Source organism: Prunus persica, chromosome G8 (assembly GCF_000346465.2).
Source record: "Prunus persica cultivar Lovell chromosome G8, Prunus_persica_NCBIv2, whole genome shotgun sequence".
NCBI classification, from domain to species: domain Eukaryota; kingdom Viridiplantae; phylum Streptophyta; class Magnoliopsida; order Rosales; family Rosaceae; genus Prunus; species Prunus persica.
Genome location: NC_034016.1, coordinates 13,897,439 through 13,923,404, shown reverse-complemented (window position 1 = coordinate 13,923,404; position 25,966 = coordinate 13,897,439). Strand labels below are relative to the sequence as shown.

The following is a 25,966-nucleotide window of genomic DNA, read 5'->3' as shown; positions in this document are numbered from 1 at the left end:
AAAGCCACTCTGCCGTGTGGTGCGAGTGTGCCGACGAGGACGTCGGGCCCTTAAGGGGGGTAGATTGTAAGATCTCACATCAACCAACGGAGAGGGGGTGATGTGCCTTATATGTGCACACCCGCATCCATCTAGCACGAGGCCTTTTGGGAGCTCACTGGCTTCGGAGTCATAGGAACTTCGAAGTTAAACGAGTTGGGAGCCAGAGCAATCCCAGGATGGGTGACCCACTGGGAAGTTGCTCGTAAGTTCCTAAAAACAAAACTGTGAGGGCCAGAGAGGGGGACCCAAAGCGGACAATATCGTGCTACAGCAGAGCCGATCCCGGGATGTGACACAACGAACCTTTGAGCATTACTGAGTTGCCATTCTTTCTCTGCATTTTTATGTTTTCTTCGATTCATTTTGTTTTGTGTGAGCTGATGCATTGTGTGTGCAAGTTCTGATTGAAATCTCAACATGGTATCAGAGCCAGGTTACGACTCTGTATCTGGGCGTCTTGAAATCAGAATCGGAGTTGAGGAAATCCAACGCTGATAACCTCTATCTCGTGGATTTGGTCTCAGATGGCTGAATCTGGAATGAGTGAGTTTCGTGCTCCCATTTTCAATGGCAACAATTATGATTTCTGGAGAATCAAGATGTGTACGATTTTCAAATCGCACGAACTCTGGGATATGGTGGAACAAGGGTTTGAAAGTCCTGTGAAGAAAGAAGATAATGGTGTTTTGAGTGCAGCTCAGAAGCTCACACTGGAGGAAAATATTGCAAAGGATGCTAACGCATTGGGGCTGATTCAGAATGCAGTCTCCGATGACATTTTTCCCAGAATCTCACTACAAGAAACTACCAAGGCTGCTTAGGAGGTTTTGCAACAGGAGTTTTGAGGAGATAAGAAGGTACGATTTGTAAAATTGCAAGCACTTAGAAGGGATTTTGAAGATACGTGTATGCAAGATGATGAGTCTTTATCTGGGTATATTACAAAATTGCTTGAGCTTGTAAATCAAATGAAGTCTTATGGAGAGGATATTTTTTATCAGAAAATTGTGCAGAAACTTCTGATTAGTTTGTCTAGGGATTATGATTCTATTGCAAAGGTGATAGAGGAAACTAAAGATACTAAAACTATAAGAGTTCAAGAGGTTATTGGCTCTTTGAAATCTCATGAGCAACGACTGCAAAGGCACAATGAGAAACTCATAAAGAAGGCTTTTTCTAGCCTAAGTGTGACTTCCAAAGAGCAATCAAATGCTACACAAGATGGTGGTTCCAAGTCCAAGAAGAATTGGAAGTCACAAAATAAGAAGAAATGGAAGGGAAATCTGGAAACTCTTATAAAAAGGACAACTAGAATGAAGGAACAAAAGGTCCCTGCAAAATTTGTGATAAATTGCATTATGGTATTTGTTGGTTCAAAGGCAAACCTAAATGCTATAAGTGTGAAAAGTCTGGTCACTTGGCAAAAGACTGTAGTGGCAAGGCAGCTCAGGCAACACATTATGCAAAATACACGGAGGAAGAAGGAACAATGTTCTATGCGTGTCATGCTATTTCTGTGCTCAAGAACAGCAGTGTATGGTATATGGACAGTGCTTGTAGCAACCACATGATCTCCCATGAATCTCTTTTCATTGATATAGATACAAATGTTACTGCAAAAGTGAAGATGGGAACTGGAGATTTGGTTCAAGTCACTGGTAAAGGCACCTTGGTCATTGATACAAAATCTGGACCAAGGCACATAAAAAAAGTCATGCTTGTGCCAAGATTGGATGAGAATCTACTTAGTGTTGGACAGATGATCGAGCATGGATATTGCTTGCTTTTTGGTGATTCTACAGTGGAGATATATGATGACCAGTCTCTCAAACATCTAGTTACTAAAGTTTCAATGACAAGAAATATGTGTTTTCCTCTTTCCCTCAAATATATGAATGCAGTGGCTATGAAGGCAACAGTTAAGGAGACTACATGATGTTGGCCAGAAGATATGGTCATCTAAATCTTCCCAACTTAAGACTGTTACAACAAAAAGAATTGGTGTATGGATTGCCAGAAATTGGTGTTTTAGAGAAGGTGTGTCAAGGCTGTGCAGTGGGAAAATCACATAGAGAGGCATTTGGCATAGAAAAAGCTTGGAGAGCAAGCATGCCACTCGAACTCATACACTCAGATGTGTGTGGACAATGCAGTCCACTACCATTGGAGGTAACAAGTACTTGTTAACCTTTATTGATGACTGCACCAGAATGTGCTGGGTATATTTCATGCAATTCAAGTCTGAGGTATTTACTATCTTCAAGAAATTCAAAGCTATGGTAGAACTAAAAAGTGACTATAAGATTAAGAAGCTTAGAAGTGACAGAGGTGGGGAGTACACCTCAACTGAATTTATGAAATTTTGTGAGGATGTTGGAATGGAAAGACAGTTAATTGTAGCCTACTACTCACCTCAACAAAATGAGGTAGTTGAGAGAAAAAATAGAACTATAGTGGAAATGAGTAAAGCAATGATGCATGAGAAGAAGTTGCCTTATAAGTTTTGGGGAGAGGCAGTGAACACAGCTGTTTACATTCAAAATCGATGTCCAACTAGAGCTTTAAATGATTCAACTCCATTTGAATCATTTAGTGGGAGAAAGCCTGGAATTAAACATCTGAGGGTATTTGGTTTTGTTTTCTACTGTCATGTACCTAGTCAATTGAGGTCAAAATTGGATGACTCGGCAACTAAATGTATCTTTGTTGGTTATGGTAAGTGTGAGAAGGGGTATATGGTTTACAACTTGCAAACCAACAAAATTGTTGTTTCTAGGAGTGTAATCTTTGATGAAGATTCTCTGTGGGATTGGGAAAACCAGAATGTGCAGCATATCTCAATTCCCATGAGTCTTGAAGATGGTACAAGAGACATTGATATGGAGAGTGGACTTTCAGACTCAACTACACAAGAAACTTAGTTTGAGAGCTCAAGTCCTTCTAAATCTGAACCAAGAATGGCACACATAGTGTAAATTCCTGTGAGACTCAAAGATATTGCTAAGATTTATGCAAGATGTAACATGAGTATTATTGAACTAGAGAATTATGAAGAAGCCTCAAAGGATACTGCTTGGAAGAAAGCAATGGAGGTTGAAATGGAGACGATTGATAAGAATGAAACATGGGAATTGGTTAACAGACCAATGGAAAAGCCAGTAATGGGTGTTAAATGGGTTTATAAAACCAAGTTGAACCTTGATGGTTCAATACAGAAGCACAAAGCTAGGTTGGTTGTCAAGGGCTATGCACAAAAGCCTGGTATTGACTTTAATGAAACTTTTGCTCATGTAGCCATATTAGACACCATTAGGACTCTTATTGCATTGGCAGCTCAAAAAGGATGGAAGCTGTACCAATTGGATGTCAAGTATGCTTTTCTGAATAGAGTTCTTAAGGAAGAAGTGTATGTTGACCACCCAGATGGGTTTGTGATTGAGCATTCTGAAGACAAAGTGTATAAACTAAAAAAGGCCCTATATGGTCTAAAACAAGCACCAAGGGCATGGTATGAGGAAATTAACTCCTATCTCATTGATTGTGGATATGTAAGAAGCACTAGTGAAGCAACCCTTTATTGCAAGACCAAAGAAAACTCTGGCACACTCATTGTGTCGATTTATGTTGATGACATAATGTATACAGGAAGCAGTGGAGAGTTGATGGCAGAGTTCAAGTCTGAAATGATGAGAAGGTATGAAATGACTGACTTAGGTCTTTTGTATCATTTTCTTGGTATGGCTGTAATTCAAACTTAATAGAGTATTTTCATAAGCCAAAAGAAGTATGCATTGACTTTGTTGAGCAAGTTTGGTTTGAAACAATGTAAACCTGCAAGTACTCCTCTTTTGGCAAGTGAGAAATTGTGCAAGGATGATGGAAGTGATCCTGCAGATGAGAATGAATACAGACATATTGTGGGTAGTTTGTTGTACTTGACAGCTACAAGGCCTGACATACTATTTTTAGCTAGCTTATTAGCTAGATTCATGCATTGTCCTACAAAGAAACTATGGAACAACTAGGAGGGTGTTGAGGTATATCCAAGGCACAATTGATTATGGTATTGAATACCAAAAGGGAAAAGAAGCTGTATTAATTAGATACTGTGACAGTGACTGGAGTGGGAGTCAAGATGACATGAAGAGCACTTCTGGATATGCTTTCTCATTTGGAAGTGGAGTGTTCTCTTGGGCATCTGTCAAGTAACACAGTGTTGCTCTCTCCACAGCTGAAGCTGAATATGTTAGTGCAAGTGAAGCTACTACTCAAGCTATATGGTTGAGGTTTGTGCTTGAAGACTTTGGAGAATTGCAGACAGAGGCAACTCCATTAATTGTAGATAACACCTCTGCCATTGGAATGACAAGGAATCCAGTTTTCCATCAAAAGGCCAAACACATTAACCGCAGATTTTATAGATGTAATATTTCGGTTGGATGAATCTTACAGGACTCAGATTTAAGACAAGTGTCCAGCTTACATTGCTGGATCAATTGTAAGGCTGAGATCACATTCTCAGCATTGTAGAAAGGAATGGTTCCGTTAGAAATGAGAGTACTATGCACTGCCATGTCTTGTGCATAGCAACGAACCTTTGAGCATTACTAAGTTGCCATTCTTTCTCTGCATTTTTCTGTTTTCTTCGATTCATCTGGTTTTGTGTGAGCTGATGCATTGTGTGTGCAAGTTCTGATGGAAATCTCAACAATAGTAATGTAGATACAAGCAATTGGTACCTGAGAGATCAGAAGTAAAGTAGCCATTAATTCTTTATCGTCTTTAACTTCCATACAAATGGTTTGGGAAGCAAATCATTTCTTGTTAAATATGATATCTGGCATTCATACTGAAAGAGTGAATGAATATAGCATTTCTTGTCAAATATGATATCTGACATTTATAGGTTGTTTGCGTCACTTGGATTCCTTAGGATCCGAATCCAGAGTCTTTGTGGGTAGCGCCTGCCCAGTATCAGCAATCACAACTTTGGGAAATTGTGGTAAAAAGGTTTTCTCCAGTAGCTTCCGGCTTTCGACATTGCTGTCATGCCCTTGCTTCACTGTACAGTAATACGGTCCTGCAGATGATATTCCAAAAAATGTAAACTTAACATTCACTTGACGAGGTCAGCTTTTACTATTTGAGAGAGAGAGAGAGATATATATATATATATATATAGAGAGAGAGAGAGAGAGAGAGAATGAGGGAGACCCGTTTATGGCATAGCACTTGATCATTAGCAATAGAAATTCATTTCTTTTAAGAAATAATCCAAGGTCACAGCCGCAAGGGTGGGGAAAGGATATTAAGTGAGTGGCAAACTGAAGGCCTACCAGGTGCTTGAAAAGGAAGTCGCACAGTTACAGTGAGGAGATTGAAGACAATATATAGAAAGAGAGAGCAGAAGGCATACCTTGTAATATTTAAGTAGGTGTGGTCTCTTCAGTTTGAATGTTGGAGTTATAAGATCCCTCTCCATGTCAAAGGGTTTTGGTTCCAAGTGAACTGCTTTTAACAGCTCAAAACCTCGAAGCTGGAGGAAGGTCACCCAAGTCAGATTGAGTAGACATTAACAAAGCATCGAATTAGAAACAGGGAGTTGAGACAATTATCTACATACTTGCTGCTCCTGACCAACACTACTGAGCTCATCCAAAATGTACTTTCTTGCCTTCAGGTTTTGACATAATGATTTAAAATCATCGGTCAAATGATGCTTTGCTGCCCAATCCTCCAATGCCTTTCTGTCAGGGACTACCACAGCAACAAGAAACGACTCAAAGCTGTTCCCATAAACCCAAATCTGCAAACCAGAGGAAAGTTCAGATATCCACAACTTTAGAAAACAGGAAAACAACCAAAAGGAAATTTTCACAAATTAAACCAAAAATACAAACTCGTCAATGGAGGAAAACAGAGGCGAGTCCTAATGTATGGAAATAGTTCTACTTGTATTGGATGTAGTAACAAGCAACGTACCGATGTGATAAGAGGGCATTGCAGGTATTTGCTTTCAATGTTTTCCACAGCAACATATTCACCTTGAGACAGTTTAAATATATTCTTTTTCCTATCTATAATTGTCATTGCTCCATTAGGCTGCAATTCTCCAATGTCACCTGCAATCCACTCAAAGTCAAGAAATACCATCTTTTAATGCAACAATTAACCATCAACGAAACATTCTAACATGCACAGTGGTGACATCTTGACAAGCCAAAATAAGGACTTCCTCTGTATGGCTAACTATTGTAAGTAAATTATTTCATTCAACTGTACGGCTAACTATTGTAAGAATTTTTACCAGTATGAAACCACCCATCAATAAGGACTTCCTCTGTCAGATCTTGTCGCTTGTGGTAACCAGAAAACAAGGATTTTCCTCTCAGGCAAATCTCTCCACGTGGCACTCTGGAAAGTGCATCGTATCCCATTTCTGGCACTGACTCAAGCCTTGTTTCAATAGTTGTCATGGGGACACCCCCAGTTCCCATCATAGGAAAAACATTGCCAATAGACGTAAGACATCCACCACAGCTTTCAGTGAGGCCTACATGTCAAAGAGCTTAAGAAGCTGATGGAAAGTTCTTTTTTTAAGGAAAAGTTTATAAACTACTGACTAGAAAATCTTCTCCCCAACATTAGGCAGCACGCAAAGCACTAACCAACAATGACCGGAGAACTAATGCAGCAACACCAAGGAGAAAACAAGGCAGAGCCAAACAGCAACCTGTTCTGCTATCAAGAACAAAATGCAGCCGCAGGAAGAGCAAAGTCTACAGCCAGCAACACACCTTAACAAAGCAGCAAGGCAGCACTAACCAGCAAAGCAGGTCAAAAGCGAGGAACTGTGAAAAGCAACCAGCCAAAAACAGTGGCGCAGCAAGGAGAGAGCAACCAATAGGGACTGCAATAATAGCAACCCCGAACCGAAGGCAACAGTAACAAATCATCCACAAACCAAGCAGCAGGAAAGAAAAGACATCCAGGAAACCAGCAGAGCAGTGGCATGAAAGGGAAAGTAAGACCATGCTAGCCATCAGGAATAGCAGGCACCAGAACTCTAAGTGATCACAGACTCAGGGAGAGATTTCCATGCCACAATTGCTGGGAGAGTAACAGGTTAAGGCTTGAAGCTTTAAAGAATATTTCTCGGGAGGTATAACTTTATTCCCTAGCGGGCACCATCTACTCTGAAACAATAAGGTGCAGACCAGTCTTCTCCCTCTTATCTCATCTTTAATAAGAGCAAAACTGCACCATTCCAACAATACATTCTACAATGTCCACCATTCAAAACTTGATTGAAAGGAAACCAAAATCCTCATGTTGAATTAACACAAAAACAATAACAAATAATAATCATTGAATTCTACCCGCAGGCTTGAGAATGTCATCTTGTAAGAAGGATGCAAATCCTTAGCATCCCAATCACATTTCAAGGCTACTGGTCTTACGCTTTGGAGGATTGATCAGTTGGTATGCTGGTATCTTCAAGGACGCACCCATGCCTCCATACTGACGTCTTCATCCTGGTGGCATTACTAGGTGGACTCCGCAGCTTTTCACAGCTTTGCTAATGCGTACAAAATGAACTCGAAGTGTAGGCAAATAAGGTGGCATCACCCATGAGCTTTTCGCTCTTCCTTTCATGCATTCGTACTCCCACAAGGATTCCCTGACCGACAATATTACAAAGAATGGAATATACCACAGCCATACTACAGTTGACTCTTTCCCTGTAGAATGTGTATTATCAGTGCGTCGTTCATCTAAGTAAATATCAACAGAAAAATCCCTGATGTTAAGTTTGGGCTTAGTATCAAAATGGAACCTATTTTTGGTTTTTTGAAGAAAAGCACAGACAGCCAATCCTTTGTTCTCAAATTTGAAGTTTTGAGGGATTTTAATGGAGAATGCACATTCGCGAAGATCCTTCAAATCCTGACAACAACTGAACCACTTTGGAATTCCACTTCCTGGAAATACAACCTCGACATAAGATTGCTGAGACGAGAGAAAGAGAGAGAAGAGATTGACCTGATTTATGAACATATTTTTCTTCTTTGCAAAGCGAACCAGATTGTTACGCAGTCTCCAACATTTAGTCAAGTTCATTTCAGAGATCATTTGAGACTCTTTACGTTCCAAAATGTTGGACAAATTTGAAACTCTTTCCAATGATACACAATCACTCACATCTAAAACTTCCATTTCTTGTGGAAGATCCGGAATTTCTCTAAGTCTCTTGCAACCAACCAACCGAAGTTCATGCAAGTTGACAAAGTTAATAATGCATGCGGGAAGACTAATGAAATTGCTCCCTGATAGATCAAGTCTTGTTAATGTGGCCAAGCAATCAAGAGTCAAAAGAAAATTGGTAATTTCTGAAAGATTAGATCCCCCCACATTGAATTTAGATAGCTTGGGAAACACTAAATTGCCTCTGTGAAGAGTCACAAGTGATTCTGCAGTCCTTGAATCTTCAGACTTCACCATTTTAGGAAATGTAACCAATTTTGAGCATTTACTCAAAGAAATTTCCACTAGATGCTGCAATTCATAAATGCTGCATGGAAGATTTGTAAGCTTTTCACATCCGGTTAGATACAACGTCTTGAGACTAGTAAAATGTCGAATTGATGATGAAGGCAATTCTTTGATGGAAGTCTTCGATAGATCCAGGTATGTCAAAGATTCCATCTTTCCCATAATTTCAGGGAAATTCTCAAGACTTATGCAGCCTTCAAGATTCAACTTCAGCAGAGATTTCAAGTTGACAATTCTTGGAAACAGAGTAAGACTACGGCATCCGGTAAGACTCAACTTAACAAGCTTATGAAGGAATCCAACAGAAGGATGAAGCTCAACTAAACTTGTACAATAGTTTAGATTCAACTTCTCTAAATTTGGGACTCCAGAGAAGTTAGGCGTTTTTGTCAGGAATTTGCTGTTCTCCACATTTATAAATTTCAAACTCTGCCCCACAAAACAGAGAGAAAAAGAGAGAGAGGATCGCATCATAAGCTCTTAATAAACTCCCAATATGCTGAAAAATAAAAATAAACTCTTGAAAAAAGCTGTAATTTTAAATACCTTCAATTCCAAATCCAGTTGTAAAATGCGGCTACGAGGCATAGTAAGACCAACAAGTTTCTTTGGATTAAAATTTGCTGGCAAAGATTGTAATGGATATTCAGGCCACCTGAGGAGCCGCAACTCATTGGGAAGATAATCAACTTCTCCAGATAAGCGTGCATTACGATTTAAAAGAATTCGAAGATTTTTCATCTTTGAGAAGCTTTTAGCATTCAAGCATATCTCATCTGACTCAAGGCCAGCAGGCAACTTCACCATGATACCTTTGATCTTATCTGTTCCCTAGTATGAAAAAGCAATAGTATTAGAAAAGGATAATTTTTTGTGAAATAATTATACAAGTGTTTCAAATTATATTCTACTTACTGTATTTTCAGTTAAAACATGGTCAACATCCTCGTGAAACCACAACCTACTACGCTTTCCAGGCTCAGTTGGCGACTCTTGGCGAACTACTTCTTTACCCATTTCTTCTATCAAGTCATGCATCCAAATCCTGCCTTCTTCCGTAATATTTATAAGAGCCTTTTCCACGAGTACTTCAAGATCATACTTAGGGTTTAGGTCACAACCTTCTAGTATTTCAATCACATAGTCCTTGCCTACACCTTTAAAGAAACATGCAATGTCAAGGAAAACTTCCTTCACCGCATCGTCTAGTGCACTATAACTTATTTTGAGAATGTCTTGAATCTCCTGGTTAGGCACTCTTCTGTAACCATCTAATGCACATTTCCATTGATCAATACTTCTACCACATAGATGTGAACCTAAAACCATAAGAGCTAATGGAAGACCTTGAGCATAGTCTACTACCTGGTTTGCAAGTTTCACATAATCACCATCTAAGTGTCCATTTCTTGAAAATGAATTCCAGCTGGTGAAAAGCTTCAAAGATTCATAATGGTCTAACTTCTCAACCTCATACATTAGATTGACTTGATGTGCAATTAGCAAATGCTTATCTCTTGTCGTTAGTACAATTCTGCTGCCTGTACCAAACCAATCAGATCTTCCAACTAATTTGTTTAATTGGTCCAATTGATTCACATCATCAAGAACTAAGAGAAGCTTCCTACCATTCAACATTTTCTTTATCACATTGACTCCTTTGTCAACATTGGTCACCTTTACTTCTTTTACCCCTAGAATCTCAGAAAGAATAATATTTTGTAGTTCGACTAAGCCTCCATATGGCATTGATCTTTCTCTAACATCTTCTAGAAAACAGCTACCTTCAAACATATGGGCAGTGGAATTATAAACAGCTTTAGCAATTGTTGTCTTACCTATTCCACCAGTTCCCCATATCCCTACCATGCGAACATCGTTTCCCCCAACACCCAAAAGCTTACTTATCTCGTGTACACGAGACTCTATTCCAACTGGGTATTTCGCTACATTCAAATAATTATGGTTTAATACTTGTATTGAAATCTCTTCAACAATGTTGTGGATAAATTTTGCTTCATGCCTGCAAGGTTAACAAATGTGAAAGTTAATGACGAAATAGCATTTTGTAAGATAAATATATATATGAGTGCTCAATCACTAATCAGTAAGTAAGTTAATAAGGTGCTAAACACTCATTTGACACACTCCACAATGTCATATAATGATCCAAAATATTTATTTTTCAGGTTGTAATTCAAGGAACATCTCTATCAAAAAAAAGAAAAGAACAAAAAGTAGACAAATCGAAAATTGTTTAACCATTTAATTATTATTACTAACATTTTCATTGTTTATAGGAAATATTGTGTTCGTCTATTTGTCTGATTAAAGATGGATTACTAAGTGTTGTCTAATTTCACTAATTTGTTTTTTCAAGAGTGATCATTGAATGATAACCTAAAAAATTGGACGGTATGCATATATGAGATGACATAACAGAGTGGGTACAAACAAGTGGTCAGTCGTATTAACTTACTTAGCGCTTCCTCCCTCAACGCATCAACTGCTTCCCCTATTCCCCACTCTTCCAAGCCATCCGCCACCTCCCCCACCTACCCTAGCGCGGTGGAGCTGGGGAGAGGAGGGGAGGGGAGAGCTACTTTAAGAGATGAAGAGCTTATTTCAACATTGAAGTAAGAAATGAAGGTCAACTTCTAAATTTTGTCCAAGTTGATAACAGAAGATCCATTTGTCATAAAGGGAATTTATCCCTTTTGAAAGGGATAAGTTTTGTTGATGCCATAGCCCTACATTACGGGACAAAGGAGTCCAGCATCTCTCGGCACCGTGTTCAGTGAAACAGCCGGCGACCATGCCAGCGTGGATATATGGCCCAAAAAAGGACATTTTTGCCCTAATCCAAGGATTCGACAATTCATGAACACGTGTGGCTACCTCATACGTACGGAGTCCCACGTCAAAATATTGTAAAGTCTCACCCCTTTTCTCAATAAATAGTGGTACTAAATATGGTTTTCCTCTTGAGGCCCAACGCCCGATTTTGAATTATCCAATCAAATCCAATCCTAAGCATCTAGTATACACACTAACAGTTGCAATTTCTATTAAAAGATAAAGAATAAACAAGTTCAGCAAGCAGCTATGGTGTGTGGTTGAAAATATATACCCGTTGGAGAAACACCACCCGGACAGATTGGCCGCTTTCGTAAGAGCTCTCCTCCATCTTTGCACCTTCTCCATGTCATCTTTGAACTCACATTCATAGTCAGCAAATGCCTGACCGAAACTTCCCTTTTGATTCCGTACATCCGACGGATTCACCTTGTAAAAAATAGGCCAAACTATTTGTTCTCTTGATTCTTTACTTTCAAGAATCTTGACGAGTTCATCCAAACACCATTTTGAAGACGCATAGTTTTCGGAGAATATGATGACAGAACTCTTCGACTCTTTGATTGCTCTGAGAAGCGCCGGTGATATTTCTTCCCCTCTCTTAAGACCATCATCTATGAAGGTTCTAATTCCCTTCCGAGTCAAATTGCTGTGCAGATGATCAGTAAAGTTGAACCGCGTGTCCTCGCCTCTGAAACTCAGAAACACATCGTACGTCATTGAATGCAGGTTATTTGATTGCATACATGAGAACGAAACAGGCTGATCAAAGAGCTGGGAAGGTAATGGCCTCTTGGTTTCTTTTATTTTAATAAGAAAAGCATCTTATGAGCGAGGGAAGCTGCGAGAAAGTTTGCTGAAACTTCAACCTCCTTAGTGAGAAGAACACTGCGAAGAAAGGAAGAAAGAATGCAAGGAAAAAAGGAAAGGACAGTGTGCTTACGTTGGAACTTCAAACGTCTTTTCAGTCGAATTATTGGAGCAATAATTGATTAGTTTGGTGTGTTTTTATGAGCGAGGGTAGCTGCGAGGAATAAAGGAAAATTCCACAGAGGGGGAGGTGGTTTTTCTAAGTTATGGTTAAAATTGAAGTTCCCATCATTCCTTAGTCTATGTTCTCAATCAAATCCTACTCCCAAAACCAGCTCCCTAATGTCACTCATGTTCTTTAAATTTGATTTTACATCATCTTTGACGGAGGTTGCTGCAAATCACTCAATTGTTCTTTGCCAAAGTTATTGTTTTTATTTATTTGTTCGCTCAGATAACTGAAAATCATATTTTTCCCAAATCTGTTACAGATGCGGTGATGGGTGTGACCGCAACGGCTCTTCTTCAGGTGGTGGTGGTAGGGTTTGTTTAGGCTCATGGGTTGATTTAGGGTTTTGGTTATGTTGGCTTTGTTGGCTTTGTTTGGGCTTATGACTAATTGTGGCAATGTGGGCTAATAGTTTTAGTGCGGTTTTTGTCCGCGTTAGTTTTGCTTTTAGCAAGTTAGTTTGTTGCCCTCTTAGGATTGGTATTTTAAATGTTTTGTTGATATCTTTAATTGTTCCGTTGAAGTTTATCTAATGAAGTTTCTATTTGATAAAAAAAAAATTAAAAAATTTTAAAAAAAACCTCTTTAGTGAGAACACTGCGAAGTTAAAGAAGGGAAGACAATGATGGGAATAAAGAAACAAAGAAAAAGGAAAGGCCAGTGTGATTCCGTTGAAACTTCAAACATCTTTTCCAGTTCAATTATTGGAGCAATAGTTTACTAGCTGGGTAGTGGAAATGTCCAAAACGACACAGGTTCATCCTATATAATAATTTTTCTTTTCTGATGAACTGTGAGTAAATCCTTTCGACCAAACAAAGACAGGATCATGTAGTGAAATAACAGAGGAGCTTGACCAAGGAATTTATTTATTAACTCGTTATCTATGCTTTAATTTCATTCTAAACCAAATTGTTGTACTGCGTCACAAATGGTCTTTGAGATTGATGGATTTTCTCTTTCAATTGTATTCCGGAATATGTTCTTGGACCTAGACGTTTATCTGTTCGTGTTTCTGTGATGTGTTAGAAATCGTCTTCGAAATTGGACGGGTATCCTCATCTCTAAAGCTTAGGAAGACATCATATGTCCATGAACGGGTGAAAGAAAAAGAGGAATAGGCTCCTAATTGTTGGTTGTCATTGATTATTTTACATTGCATAAACCAAGATCTATTGAGAATCAGTTATCATTGGTTTTGGGGCTATAGCAATGTAGATGCAATTGGTACTTGAGAGATCAGAAGTAAAGTAGCCATTAATTCTTTATCGTCTTTAACTTCCATACACATGGTTTGGTAAGCAAGCATTTCTTGTCATGTATCTGACATTTATACTGAAAGAGTGAATGAATATAGCATTTCTGTGTGTATTTGCAAGCACAAATAACTGACATTGGGGCAATATATTTCTCAAACCAGAACTTTCATATTATCTTTATTTATACACAAACTAACTTAGACGGACTCACAGGGATCCAAATCCAGTGTCTTTGTGGATAGCACCTGCCTTCTCTCAGCAATCACATCTTTGGGGAATTGTGGTAAAAAGGTCTTATCCAGTAGCTTCCGGCTTTTGACATTGCTGTCATACCCTTGCTTCCTTGGCTTCACTGTACAGTTTATCAATGCGGCCCTGCAGATGATATTCCAACAAATATAAAATTAACATACTTGACAAACTTCAGCTTTTACTATTTAAGAGAGAGAGAGAGAGAGAGAGAGAGAGAGAGAGAGAGAGAGAGAGAGAGATAGAAATAGAAATTCTTGCTATTTAAGAAATAATTCAAGGGTATAGCCGTATGGGGCTGTGTTTGGTTACTAGGTTGGCTCTTAAAAAGTACATACTTTTAGGTGTCATTGGTCGTGGGATATTGATCAGGGTGGAGGCAGGGTATTTAGTGAGTGGCAAACTGAAGACTTACCAGGTGCTTGAAAAAGGAAGGCACAGATTTACAGTGAGGAGATTTAAGAAAATACTAGAAAGAGAGAGCAGGAGGCCTACCTTGTAATATTTAAGTAGCTGTGGTCTCTTCAGTTTGAATGTTGGAGTTATGAGATCCCTCTCCATGTCAAGGGATTTGGTTCCAAATGAACTGCTTTTAACAGCTCAAAACCTCGAAGCTGGAGGAAGGTCACCCAAGTCAGATTGAGTAGACATTAACAAAGCATCAAACAGGGAGTTGAGACAATTATCTACATACTTGCTGCTTCTGACCAACACCATTGAGCTCATCCAAAATGTACTTTCTTGCCTTCAGGTTTTGACATAATGATTTGAAATCATCGGTCAAATTATGCTCTGCTGCCCAATCCTCCAACGCCTTTCTGTCAGGGACCACCACAGCAATAAGAAACGACTCAAAGCTGTTCCCATAAACCCAAATCTGCCAACCAGAGGAAAGTTAAGACATCCAGAACTTTAGAAAAGAAAAATAAATAAAAAAAGAGAGAACAAACAATACAAAATTTTCACAAATTAAAATGTAGTACAAAGACAAAAAATACAAACTCATCAATGGAGGAAAACAGAGGTGAGTCCTAATGTATGGAAATTGTTCTACTTGTATTGGATGTAGTAAGTAAGTAGCAACGTACCGATGTGATAAGAGGGCATCGCAGGTATTTGCTTTCAATGTTTTCCACAGCAACATAATCACCTTGAGACAGTTTAAATATATTCTTTGTCCTATCTATGATTTCCGTTGCTCCAATAGGCTGCAATTCTCCAATGTCACCTGCAATCCACTCAAAGTCAAGAAATACCACCTTTTAATGCAACAATTAACCATCAACAAAACATTCTAACATGCACGGTGGTGACATCTTGAAAAGCCAAAAGTTTGAGCATCAAGCAAGTAAAGTATTCCATACAACTTTATGGCTGACTATTGTAAGAATTTTTACCAGTATGAAACCACCCCATCAACAAGGACTTCCTCTGTCAGATCTTGTCGCTTGTGGTAACCAGAAAACAAGGATTTTCCTCTCAGGCAAATCTCTCCACCTGGCACACTGGAAAGTGCATCATATCCCATTTCTGGCACTGACTCAAGCCTTGTTTCAATAGTTGTCATGGGAACACCCACAGTTCCCATCATAGGAAAAACATTGCCAATAGATGTAAGACATCCACCACAGCTTTCAGTGAAGCCTACACGTCAAAGAGTTTAGCAAGCTCAACCACCATTATATGTAAAACCACAAAAAGTTAATGAGATACATTGAATCGAACTCAACCACCATCATTGAAGTCCAATTGCTACTGGAAATTCTATTGAGGAAGAAAATGTATAGAAACTCTAAAACTCATGGTGATATAAGTACTGACGATCATTGACAAAGAGAAAGAAATCATACCAAGGGTGTCATACAGCGGAACATACGTTATGGTATGGCTATTACAGGCCTGTAAAAAATCAACAAAACATAGATTCATTATAGTTATTCAACCTGTCAAAAATTTGCTCCCAACATAAACAAACTTTTCCATTCAAGTAAGCACGGCATGCATAAATATGAAGCCAATCGTGATTCATGAAAATAGGAAACACAGTATTTACCTCCATTGCAGTAAGCCACTGGGGGCAGTTTGATCCGAATATACCACAACGATCTCCCTGTATACATTTAAAAGATACAAAAATATGAAACACCAAAGTTAGTTTCTTTCTTTTTTTCTTTCTTTTTTTTCCCTTTTGCTATGATAAACACCAACCTTTCGCAGTTACTCCTTTTCATTACCAACTTACATCAACTCTAAAGAACATCACATTACAATTATGAATCTTTTTCATTTCTTCATCCAGAACATAACAGATTGCACGTCAAAATTTAATACAAATTACAGTAACACATTAATTTATGCATTCATACACACACATATATTCTCAATAGGCACGTGACTTACAGGATTGACACCGCGGCTCCTGATGGCTGAACCCATTCGAAGGGCGGCATCATGAACCTCTTGATATGTAAGCCATACATAGGGACCCACCTGCAATTTCCATTAAACAAATTCAAAATTGGCATTTCATAAACTTATTTGGAAAGAAAAAAAAAAGAGCTTATGGGTTTCAATGGGTTTGTGCTGTTGCTCAAAAAGAAGGTACCTTTGTTTCCGTGACTTGACGCCGACCAAGCATTGGATTGTTCGGATAACTTTTCGCAGAGTCGCTGCCAGTAGAAGCAGAGTTTCAGCCATGAACTCACGCTTGGAATTTGAATTACAATATGTTTTGAATTGATTGCAATTTTCCAGTGATTTTAAGCTTTTTAGAAAACTAAGAACAGGGTTTTAGCTATTCGACGAGTTGCAGAGCGTGGATTGGTAGAAAAACAAGCGTCTTTTTCTTTGTTTTCTGCTTCAGCTTCTCTAACCTTTCTTTTGGCTGACCACAACCAGGAAAACCTTTCTTTTCGATCCTATTTTAGTATAGTATTAAAAAGTACGGGGAATTTGTCAAATGGCCTATTAGCTCAGCTGGTTAGAGCGTCGTGCTAATAACGCGAAGGTCGCAGGTTCGAGACCTGCATGGGCCATTCTCTTCTTTTTTGGTTAATTTTTATCCCAGAACAAACTGTCAAGCTCAAGCTTAAACACAATTACCTCCTTTTGGTTCTACCTTCTCTTTTTCTCCCGAGCATCAAAGTGAGAAAATTTAAAACAAGACAAAATGCAATTTGTTTCTACATCATATCCAATATAAATATGCCAAATTTTCCGGGAAAGTTTTTGTCCATTTACTCAGGATCCAAACAAACATTCTAGTTTTCAGTCTACATGCCTTCACAACAAAAATGTGACACTCAAATTAAAGTAAATTATTAACCCCGTAACGCATATAACGCACAACACATGCAACAACAGCAAGTAATACCAACAGCAGTAGTTGCGAAAACAACTCTTGAACTTGGACAGCATTGTTGGGGTTGATGACTGCACCGCCTTTCTTTAAGTCCATTAGTATCTACATCGAATGAAGGACGAGCTTTCAATTTCTTCTGGAACAACAGCTTCATTAATTTCCTTCTTTCTCTCCCCAACATGAGGCAACATGCAAAGCCCTAACCAACAACAAATAGGAGAACTAATGCAGCAACACCAAGGAGAAAATAAGGCTGAGCCAAACAGCAATCTGTTCTGCTGTAAAAAGACACAACGCAGCTGCAGGAAGAACAAAGTCTACGGCCAGCAACACACTTTAATAATACAGCAAGGCAGCACTAACCATAAAAGCAGGTCGAAAGACAGGAACTGTGAAGAGCAACTAGCCAAAAACAGTGGCGCACCAAGGGGAGACCAACCCATAGGGACTGCAATACTAGCAACCCCAAACTGAAGGAAGGACAGTAGAATCACCACACCAGTAACAAATCATTTACAAAACCAAACAGCAAAAAGTAAAGACAGCCAGGAAACCATTGGAGCAGCTGCACGAAGAGAAAAGCAAGACCATGTAAGCCACCAGGAATAGCAGCACCAGAACACTAAGGGATCACAAACTCGGAGTTCCATGTGGCACAATTGCTAAGCTGTAAACAATAGTGCTCTGGAAGTATAACTTTATACGGTATATCCAAGTGGACATCATCTACTCTGAAACAAAAGGGTGCAAACCAGTCTCCTCTCCTCTTATCTTATCTTGCATACAGCAAGACTCAACCATTCCAACATCCACCACTCAAAACTCAATTGAAGTCTTAAGAAACTAATCATGTGGAATTAACACAACAATCACAAATATAGATCACTGAATTCTACCCACGGGCTTGAGATTGACAGCTTGTAAGAAGGATGCAAATCCTTATCATCCCAATCACATTTGAATGCTACTGTCCTTTCCCTTTGGAGGATTGATCGATTGGTATCTTCCTGGACATACCCATGCCTCTATACTGAGGTCTTCATCCTGGTGGCATTACTAGGTGGACTCCGCAGCTTTTCACAGCTTTGCTAATACGCACAAAATGAACTCGGATTGTAGGCAAATAAGGCGGCATCACCCTTGTTCTTTTCACATTTCTTTCCGTGCGTGCCATTGTCGACATCATATCATGGAAAGGGACATATGACAGCCACACTAAACTCAGGTCTTTCCCTGTTGATTGAATATTATCAGGGCATACTTCCTTCACATACATATCAACAGCAAAGTCCCTGATGCTGAGTTGAGCATAAAAATTTAACCTATTTTTGGTCTTTTCGAGAAAAGCACAAAAAGAAATTCCTTTGTTCTCCCAATTGAAATTTTGAGGGATTTTAATAGAGAATTGACATTCGCAAAGATCCTTCAAATCCTTACGATAACTGAACCACTTTGGAATTCCCCTTCCTGGAAATTCAACCTGGACAAAAGTTGGGAGAGATGAGAGAAAGAGAGAGAAGAGATTGACTTGATTTATGAACATATTTTTCTTCTTTGCAATTCGAACTAGATTGTTACGCAGTCTCCAACAGTTAGCCAATCTCATTCCCAAGAACATTTGAGACTCTTTACGTTCCAAAAGGTTGGACAATTTTGAAACTCTTTCCAATGATAAGCAATCACTCACATCCAAAAGTTGCAATGCTTGTGGAAGATCTGGAATTTCTCTAAGTCTCTTGCAACTAACCAACCGAAGATCAATCAAGTTGACAAAGTTATTAATGCATACGGGAAGACTAACAAAATTGCTTCCTGATAGATCAAGTCTAGTTAATGTGGTCATGCAATCAAGAGTCAGAAGGAAATCGGCAATGTCTGAAAGATTGGATCCATAGAATTTAGATAGGTTGGGAAACGCTAAATTGCCTCCTTGAAGAGTCACAAGTGATTCTGCACTCCTTGAATCTTCAGACTTCGCCATTTTAGGAAATGAAAACAATTTTGAGCATTTAAGGACAGAAATTGTCTTTAGGTGCTTCAACTCATAAATGCTGCATGGCAGATTTGTAAGGTTTTCACATCTGGTTAAATACAGATTCTCGAGACGAGTGAAATGTCGAATTGACGATGAAGGCAATTCTTTGATGGAAGTCTCTGATAGATCCAGGTGTTTCAAATATTCCATCTTCCCCTTAATTTCAGGAAAATTCTCAAGACTTATGCAACCGTCAAGATTCAACTCCAGCAGAGATTTCAAGTTGACAATTCTTGGAAACAGAGTAAGACTACGGCATCCCGTAAGACTCAAGTTAACAAGCTTATGAAGGAATCCAGCAGAAGGATGAAGCTCAACTAAACTTGTACAAAAGTTTAGATTCAACTTCTCCAAGTTTGGGACTCCAGAGAAGTCAGGGGTTTTTCTTAGGAATTTGCTGTGCTCCACATTTATAAATTTCAAACTCTGTTCCACAAAACAGGGAGAAAAAGAGAGAAGATCGCATCATAAGCTTTAAAGAAACTTATAACATGCTAAGAAGAAAGAGAAAAAAATGAATACCTTGAATTCCAAATCCAGTCGTAAAATGCAGCTGCGAGGCAAAGCAAGACCAACAAGTTTCTTTGGATTAAAATTGGCTGGCAAAGATTGTGACGGATATTCAGGCCAGATAAGGAGCCTCAACTCATTGGGAAGACAATCAACTTCTCCAGACAAGCGCGCATTATGATTTATAAAAAGTCGAAGATTTTTCATCTTTGAGAAGCTTTCAGCATTCAAACATACCTCATCTGACTCAAGCCCAGCAGGCAACTTCACCATAATACCTTTGATCTTATCCGTTCCCTAGTATGATAAAGCAATACTATTAGCAAAGGACCAGTTTTTTGTGAAATAAAAATAAAATGTTTTAAATTATATATTCTACTTACTGTGTTTTCTGTTAAAACATGGTAAACATCCTCGTGAAACCACAACCTACTACGTTTTCCGGGCTCAGTTGGTGACTCTTGGCGAACTACTTCTTTACCCATTTCTTGTATCAAGTCATGCATCCAAATGCAGCCATCTTCCATAATATTTATAAGAGCCTTTTCCACGAGTACTTCAAGATCATACTTAGGGTTCATGTCACAACCTTCTAGCATTTGTATCACATAATCCTCGCCTAGACCTTTATAGAAAAATGCAATATCAAGGAAAACTTCCTTCACCGCGTCTTCTAGTGCATTATAACTTATTTTGAGAATTTCTTGAATCTCTCGGTTAGGAACTCTTCTGTAACCATCTAATGCATATTTCCATTGATCAATACTTCTACCACATAGATGTGAACCCAAAACCATCAGAGCTAATGGAAGACCGTCAGCATAGTCTACTACATTGTTTGCAAGTTTCGCATAATCATCTTTTAAGTGTCCATTTCTTGAAAATGAATTCCAACTGGTGAAGAGCTTTAAGGACTCATAATGATTTAACTTCTCAACCTCATATATTAGATTGACTTGATGAGCAATTAGCAAATGCTTGTCTCTTGTCGTTAGAACAATTCTGCTGCCTGAACCAAACCAATCAGACCCTCCAACTAATTTGTTTAATTGGTCCAAATGATTCACATCGTCAAGAACTAAGAGAAGCTTCTTACCATTCAACATCTTCTTTATCATATTGATTCCTTTGTCAACATTGGTCACCTCTACTTCTTTCACCCCTAGAATCTCAGAAAGAAGAATACTTTGTAGTTTGCCTAAGCCTCCATACGGCATTGATCTTTCTCGAACATCATCTAGAAAACAGCTACCTTCAAACATATGGGCGATGGAATTATAAACAGCTTTAGCAATTGTGGTCTTACCTATTCCACCAGTGCCCCATATCCCTACCATGCGAACATCGTTTCCTCCAACGCCCAAAAGCTTATCTATCTCGCGCACACGAGACTCTATTCCAACTGGGTACTTTGCTACATTCAAATACGCATGGTTTAATACTTGTAATGAAATCGCTTCAACGATGTTGTCAATAAATTTTGATTCATGCCTGCAAGGGTATACAATATGCGAAAGATTAATGATGAATAACATTTTTTAATATTATATATATATATATATGTGTGTGTGTGTGCGCTTTTTATCATAAATGGTCTTTCGTCCCTAACATTCTTTTTACACTAATGGTCCTTAAGGTTAGCCTCCACCCTTCAAAATGGTCCCTGTCGTTAGCTTCCGTCAAATTTTCTGTTAAATTGATGACGTGATACATATGTGGAACCCACACATCCAATGGTACATCTTTTTAATATATTTTTAAATATCTTTCTCTCTCTCCCTCTCCTTGTGTTCTTTTTCCCTTTCCCCCTTGCAAACCCACTCCTCTCTCCCTCCTCTTCCTCCCTTCACTTTCTCTCTCCCCCTCCCTGTGTTAACTTTCCCTCCCCCTCCTGGCATACCCACCTCTCTCTCTCTCTCTCAAAACAGAGCATGAAATATATTTAAAAATGTATAAAAAGATTTAAGTTGCTTTTATTTTTTTTAATTTATGAATTTTAAGTTTTAAAAATATTGAAAATATATTATATTACATTTAAAACTACGTAGCTCTATACCATTGGATGTGTGGGCTCCACACATGTGCCACATTAACAATTTAACAGAAAATTTGACGGAAGCTAATGGTAGGGACCATTTTGATGTGTGGAGGGTAACCTTAAAGACCATTAGTGTCACAAAAAAACGTTAGGGACGAAAGGTGATAATTTCGTAAACCTCAGGGACCATTTATGATTTTAAAAAAAGCCTATATATATGTGTGTGTGTGTGTGTGCGCGTGCGTGCGTGTGTGCGCGTGCGTGCATGTGTGCACAACTCCCTTCTAAAAGGAATCCCCTTTTGACTATTTACAAAAATGGATCACAGGTTCGGATAACATGAACCGTTTATTTTTAAGGACATTATTCAAGGATCACTCTTATAAAAACTTACCAAAATCAGTTCATCAAAAAAATGCCAAAATCCAAAATATTTAGTCATCTAAAAATGCGGCAACAAATAGATTAATTCAACTTTTCCTCCACAAGATGTTCATGGTGATAATCAAATGGTACGATTTCGGATTTTGCTAATTTTTTGAAGGGATAATTCTTAATTTGGGGATCGAAAAACTAGACAATTTGTGTGTATAAGGATCAGGTTCAAAGGACACACAAAAGCCACATCTTTAAACCTTGGATGTTCAAAAGCATTTGACATTAAAAACAATGCCTTTGTATTAAAAGCCAATCTGATCCTATTCTAACAGTTTCAATTTCTATTATAAGATCAGAAATAAACAAGTTTAGTAAGCAGCTAAGGTGCGTGGTTGAAAATAAATATATACCCGTTGATGAAACACCATCCGGACAGATTGGCTGCTTTCGTAAGACTTCTCCTCCATCTTTGCACCTTCTCCATGTCATCTTTGAATTCGCATTCATAGTCAGCAAGTGCCTGACCAAAACTGCCCCTTTGATGCCGTACATCCGACGGATTCACCTTGTAAAAAACAGGCCAAACCATTTGCTCCCTTGTTTCTTTACTCTCAAGGATCTTGACGAGTTCATCCAAGCACCACTTCGAAGATGCGTAGTTTTCGGAGAACACGATGATGGAAGTCTTCGACTCTTCGATCGCTCTGAGAAGGGCCCGTGATATTTCTTCCCCTCTCTTAAGACCATCATCTATGAAGGTTCTAATTCCCTTCCGAGTCAAATTACTGTACAGATGATCAGTAAAGTTGAATCGCGTGTCCTCGCCTCTGAAACTCAGGAAGACGTCGTATGTCATTGAATGACTGTCGTTTGAATGCGTGCCGGAGAAGTAAACAGGCTGATCAAAGAGCTGGGAAGGGCATCGCCTCTGGTTTTCTTTTCTTTTAGGAAGAAAAGCATCTTATGAGCGAGGGAAGCTGCGAGAAAGTTTGCTGAAACTTCAACCTCCTTAGTGAGAAGAACACTGCGAAGAAAGGAATAAAGAATCCAAGAAAAAAAGGGAAAGGACAGTGTGCTTACGTTGGAACTTCAAACGTCTTTTCAGTCGAATTATGGGAGCAATAATTGATTAGTTTGGTGTGTTTTTTGAGCGAGGGAAGCGAGGAAATTTGCTGCGAGCTTCAACCTCTTTAGTGAGAACACTGCGAAGTCAAAGAAGGGAAGACAATGATGGGAAGAAAGAAACAAAAGAACAAGTTGACTTGCTGGGTAGTGGAAATGTCCAAAACGACACAGGTTCATCCTACATAATAAATTTTCTTTTCTGATGAACAGTGAGTAAGTGCTTTTGACCAAACAAAGACAGTATCATGTAGTGAAATAACAGAGGAGCTTGATCAAGGAATTTATTAACTCGTTATCTATGCTTTAATTTCATTCTAAACCAAATTGTTGTACTGCGTCACAAATGGTCTTTGAGATTGATGGATTTTCTCTCTTTCAATCGTATTCCGGAATATGTTCTTGGATCTAGACGTTCATCTGTTCGTGTTTCTGTGATGTGTTAGAAATCGTCTTCGAAATTGGACGGGTATCCTCATCACTAAAGCTTGGGAAGACATCATATGTCCATGAACGGGTGAAAGAAGAAGAGGAATAGGCTCCTAATTGTTGGTTGTCATTGATTATTTTACATTGCATAAACCAAGATCTATTGAGAATCAGTTATCATTGGTTTTGGGGCTATAGCAATGTAGATGCAATTGGTACTTGAGAGATCAGAAGTAGCCATTAATTCTTTATCGTCTTTAACTTCCATACACATGGTTTGGTAAGCAAGCATTTCTTGTCATGTATCTGACATTTATACTGAAAGAGTGAATGAATATAGCATTTCTGTGTGTATTTGCAAGCACAAATAACTGAAATTGGGGCAATATATATATATATATGGTTTTTCAAACCAGAACTTTCATATTATCTTTATTTTATACACAAACTAACTTAGACGGACTCACAGGGATCCAAATCCAGTGTCTTTGTGGGTAGCACCTGCCTGCTATCAGCAATCACATCTTTGGGGAATTGTGGTAAAAAGGTCTTATCCGGTAGCTTCCGGCTTTTGATATTGCTGTCATGCCCTTGCTTCCTTTGCTTCACTGTACAGTTTATCAATGCGGTCCTGCAGATGATATTCCGACAAATATAAAATTAACACACTTGACAAACTTCAGCTTTTACTATTTAAGAGAGAGAGAGAGAGAGAGAGAGAGAGAGAGAGAGAGAGAGAGAGAGAGAGAGAGAGAGAGAGAGAGAGAGATTCTTGCTATTTAAGAAATAATTCAAGGGTATAGCCGTATGGGGCTGTGTTTGGTTACTATGTTGACCCTTATAAAGTACATACTTTTAGGTGTCATCGGTCGTGGGATATTGATCAGGTGGAGGCAGGGTATTTAGTGAGTGGCAAACTGAAGACTTACCAGGTGCTTGAAAAAGGAAAGCACAGAGTTACAGTGAGGAGCTATAAGAAAATACTAGAAAGAGAGAGCAGGAGGCCTACCTTGTAATGTTTAAGTAGCTGTGGTCTCTTCTGTTTGAATGTTGGAGTTATGAGATCCCTCTCCATGTCAAAGGGATTTGGTTCCAAGTGAACTTAACAAAGCATTAAGTAGACATTAACAAAGCATTAAACAGGGAGTTGAGACAATTATTTACGTACTTGCTGCTTCTGACCAACACTAATTGAGCTCATCCAAAATGTACTTTCTTGCCTTCAGGTTTTGACATAATGATTTGAAATCATCGGTCAAATTATGCTCCGCTGCCCAATCCTCCAATGCCTTTCTGTCAGGGACCACCACAGCAACAAGAAACGACTCAAAGCTGTTCCCATAAACCCAAATCTGCCAACCAGAGGAAAGTAAGACATCCAGAACTTTAGAAAAGAAAAATAAATAAAAAAAGAGAGAACAAACAATACAAAATTTTCACAAATTAAAATGTAGTACAAAGACAAAAAATACAAACTCATCAATGGAGGAAAACAGAGGTGAGTCCTAATGTATGGAAATTGTTCTACTTGTATTGGATGTAGTAAGTAAGTAGCAATGTACCGATGTGATAAGAGGGCATCGCAGGTATTTGCTTTCAATGTTTTCCACAGCAACATAATCACCTTGAGACAGTTTAAATATATTCTTTGTCCTATCTATGATTTCCGTTGCTCCAATAGGCTGCAATTCTCCAATGTCACCGGCAATCCACTCAAAGTCAAGAAATACCACCTTTTAATGCAACAATTAACCATCAACAAAACATTCTAACATGCACGGTGGTGACATCTTGAAAAGCCAAAAGTTTGAGCATCAAGCAAGTAAAGTATTCCATACAACTTTATGGCTGACTATTGTAAGAATTTTTACCAGTATGAAACCACCCCATCAACAAGGACTTCCTCTGTCAGATCTTGTCGCTTGTGGTAACCAGAAAACAAGGATTTTCCTCTCAGGCAAATCTCTCCACCTGGCACACTGGAAAGTGCATCATATCCCATTTCTGGCACTGACTCAAGCCTTGTTTCAATAGTTGTCATGGGAACACCCACAGTTCCCATCATAGGAAAAACATTGCCAATAGATGTAAGACA

The 25,966-nt window shown here is 38.8% G+C and overlaps 4 protein-coding genes and 1 non-coding gene across 10 annotated transcripts; 1 reads left to right on the top strand and 4 right to left on the bottom strand.

The window, feature by feature from the left end:
* LOC18767020 (long chain acyl-CoA synthetase 2) lies at positions 4,443-7,515 on the bottom strand. 3 transcript variants are annotated; one of them, XR_002272853.1, is made up of 6 exons: positions 6,350-7,515; positions 6,025-6,164; positions 5,666-5,848; positions 5,459-5,578; positions 4,941-5,122; positions 4,443-4,781 (listed from the first exon to the last, which is right to left on the bottom strand). XR_002272853.1 is itself a non-coding variant. In XM_007200387.2 (6 exons), the coding sequence occupies exons 2-6, from the start codon at positions 6,540-6,542 to the stop codon at positions 5,102-5,104; spliced, it is 657 nt and encodes a 218-aa protein (XP_007200449.2). In that variant the 5' UTR covers positions 6,543-6,595; positions 6,711-7,515; the 3' UTR covers positions 4,775-5,101. The 3 variants fall into 3 exon arrangements, 2 of the variants coding, with proteins under 2 accessions (XP_007200449.2, XP_020425630.1); XM_007200387.2 differs by having other exon boundaries at positions 4,775-5,122; positions 6,350-6,595; positions 6,711-7,515; XM_020570041.1 differs by having other exon boundaries at positions 4,775-5,122; positions 6,350-6,595; positions 6,776-7,515.
* Positions 7,319-13,012, bottom strand: LOC18768525 (TMV resistance protein N). Of its 2 annotated transcripts, none has more exons than XM_020570038.1 (4): positions 11,726-13,012; positions 9,511-10,618; positions 9,142-9,426; positions 7,319-9,024 (listed from the first exon to the last, which is right to left on the bottom strand). In XM_020570038.1, the coding sequence occupies exons 1-4, from the start codon at positions 12,193-12,195 to the stop codon at positions 7,573-7,575; spliced, it is 3,315 nt and encodes a 1,104-aa protein (XP_020425627.1). In that variant the 5' UTR covers positions 12,196-13,012; the 3' UTR covers positions 7,319-7,572. The 2 variants fall into 2 exon arrangements, with proteins under 2 accessions (XP_020425627.1, XP_020425628.1); XM_020570039.1 differs by lacking the exon at positions 11,726-13,012 and adding an exon at positions 11,075-11,708.
* Positions 13,722-17,071, bottom strand: LOC18768222 (long chain acyl-CoA synthetase 2). Its single transcript, XM_020570037.1, has 9 exons — positions 16,604-17,071; positions 16,399-16,488; positions 16,052-16,108; positions 15,849-15,897; positions 15,396-15,642; positions 15,087-15,226; positions 14,693-14,875; positions 14,494-14,612; positions 13,722-14,124 (listed from the first exon to the last, which is right to left on the bottom strand). The coding sequence occupies exons 1-6, from the start codon at positions 16,634-16,636 to the stop codon at positions 15,223-15,225; spliced, it is 480 nt and encodes a 159-aa protein (XP_020425626.1). The 5' UTR covers positions 16,637-17,071; the 3' UTR covers positions 13,722-14,124; positions 14,494-14,612; positions 14,693-14,875; positions 15,087-15,222.
* Positions 16,960-17,033, top strand: TRNAI-AAU. Its single transcript has one exon. It is a non-coding gene; the product is annotated as a tRNA-Ile (tRNA).
* Positions 17,191-25,222, bottom strand: LOC18767359 (TMV resistance protein N). Of its 3 annotated transcripts, XM_020570034.1 has the most exons (6): positions 24,881-25,222; positions 22,731-24,502; positions 21,211-21,395; positions 20,288-21,141; positions 19,917-20,201; positions 17,191-19,820 (listed from the first exon to the last, which is right to left on the bottom strand). In XM_020570034.1, the coding sequence occupies exons 2-6, from the start codon at positions 23,174-23,176 to the stop codon at positions 18,399-18,401; spliced, it is 3,192 nt and encodes a 1,063-aa protein (XP_020425623.1). In that variant the 5' UTR covers positions 23,177-24,502; positions 24,881-25,222; the 3' UTR covers positions 17,191-18,398. The 3 variants fall into 3 exon arrangements, with proteins under 3 accessions (XP_020425623.1, XP_020425622.1, XP_007199998.2); XM_020570033.1 differs by having other exon boundaries at positions 20,288-21,395; XM_007199936.2 differs by having other exon boundaries at positions 20,288-21,395; positions 22,731-25,222.

What these genes read in the sequence shown, in the direction of transcription:
- LOC18767020 (XM_007200387.2), bottom strand. Translation starts at nt 6,542, where the DNA reads ATGATGGGAACTGGGGGTGTCCCCATGACAACTATTGAAACAAGGCTT. An exon ending in TGATGGGTGGTTTCATACTG is followed by an intron (nt 6,165 to 6,349) that starts GTAAAAATTCTT and finishes AGTGGATTGCAG; the next exon opens with GTGACATTGGAGAATTGCAG. An exon ending in ACCTACTTAAATATTACAAG is followed by an intron (nt 5,123 to 5,458) that starts GTATGCCTTCTG and finishes TATCATCTGCAG; the next exon opens with GACCGTATTACTGTACAGTG.
- LOC18768525 (XM_020570038.1), bottom strand. Translation starts at nt 12,195, where the DNA reads ATGCAATCAAATAACCTGCATTCAATGACGTACGATGTGTTTCTGAGT. An exon ending in GGGTGGTGTTTCTCCAACGG is followed by an intron (nt 10,619 to 11,725) that starts GTATATATTTTC and finishes TTAACCTTGCAG; the next exon opens with GCATGAAGCAAAATTTATCC. An exon ending in AACTGGATTTGGAATTGAAG is followed by an intron (nt 9,025 to 9,141) that starts GTATTTAAAATT and finishes TTTGTGGGGCAG; the next exon opens with AGTTTGAAATTTATAAATGT.
- LOC18768222 (XM_020570037.1), bottom strand. Translation starts at nt 16,636, where the DNA reads ATGCTTGGTCGGCGTCAAGTCACGGAAACAAAG. An exon ending in GTCAAGTCACGGAAACAAAG is followed by an intron (nt 16,489 to 16,603) that starts GTACCTTCTTTT and finishes TGGAAATTGCAG; the next exon opens with GTGGGTCCCTATGTATGGCT. An exon ending in AGTGGCTTACTGCAATGGAG is followed by an intron (nt 15,898 to 16,051) that starts GTAAATACTGTG and finishes GATTTTTTACAG; the next exon opens with GCCTGTAATAGCCATACCAT.
- LOC18767359 (XM_007199936.2), bottom strand. Translation starts at nt 23,176, where the DNA reads ATGACATACGACGTCTTCCTGAGTTTCAGAGGCGAGGACACGCGATTC. An exon ending in GGATGGTGTTTCATCAACGG is followed by an intron (nt 21,396 to 22,730) that starts GTATATATTTAT and finishes ATACCCTTGCAG; the next exon opens with GCATGAATCAAAATTTATTG. An exon ending in ATGTTTTAACAGAAAACACA is followed by an intron (nt 20,202 to 20,287) that starts GTAAGTAGAATA and finishes TTATCATACTAG; the next exon opens with GGAACGGATAAGATCAAAGG.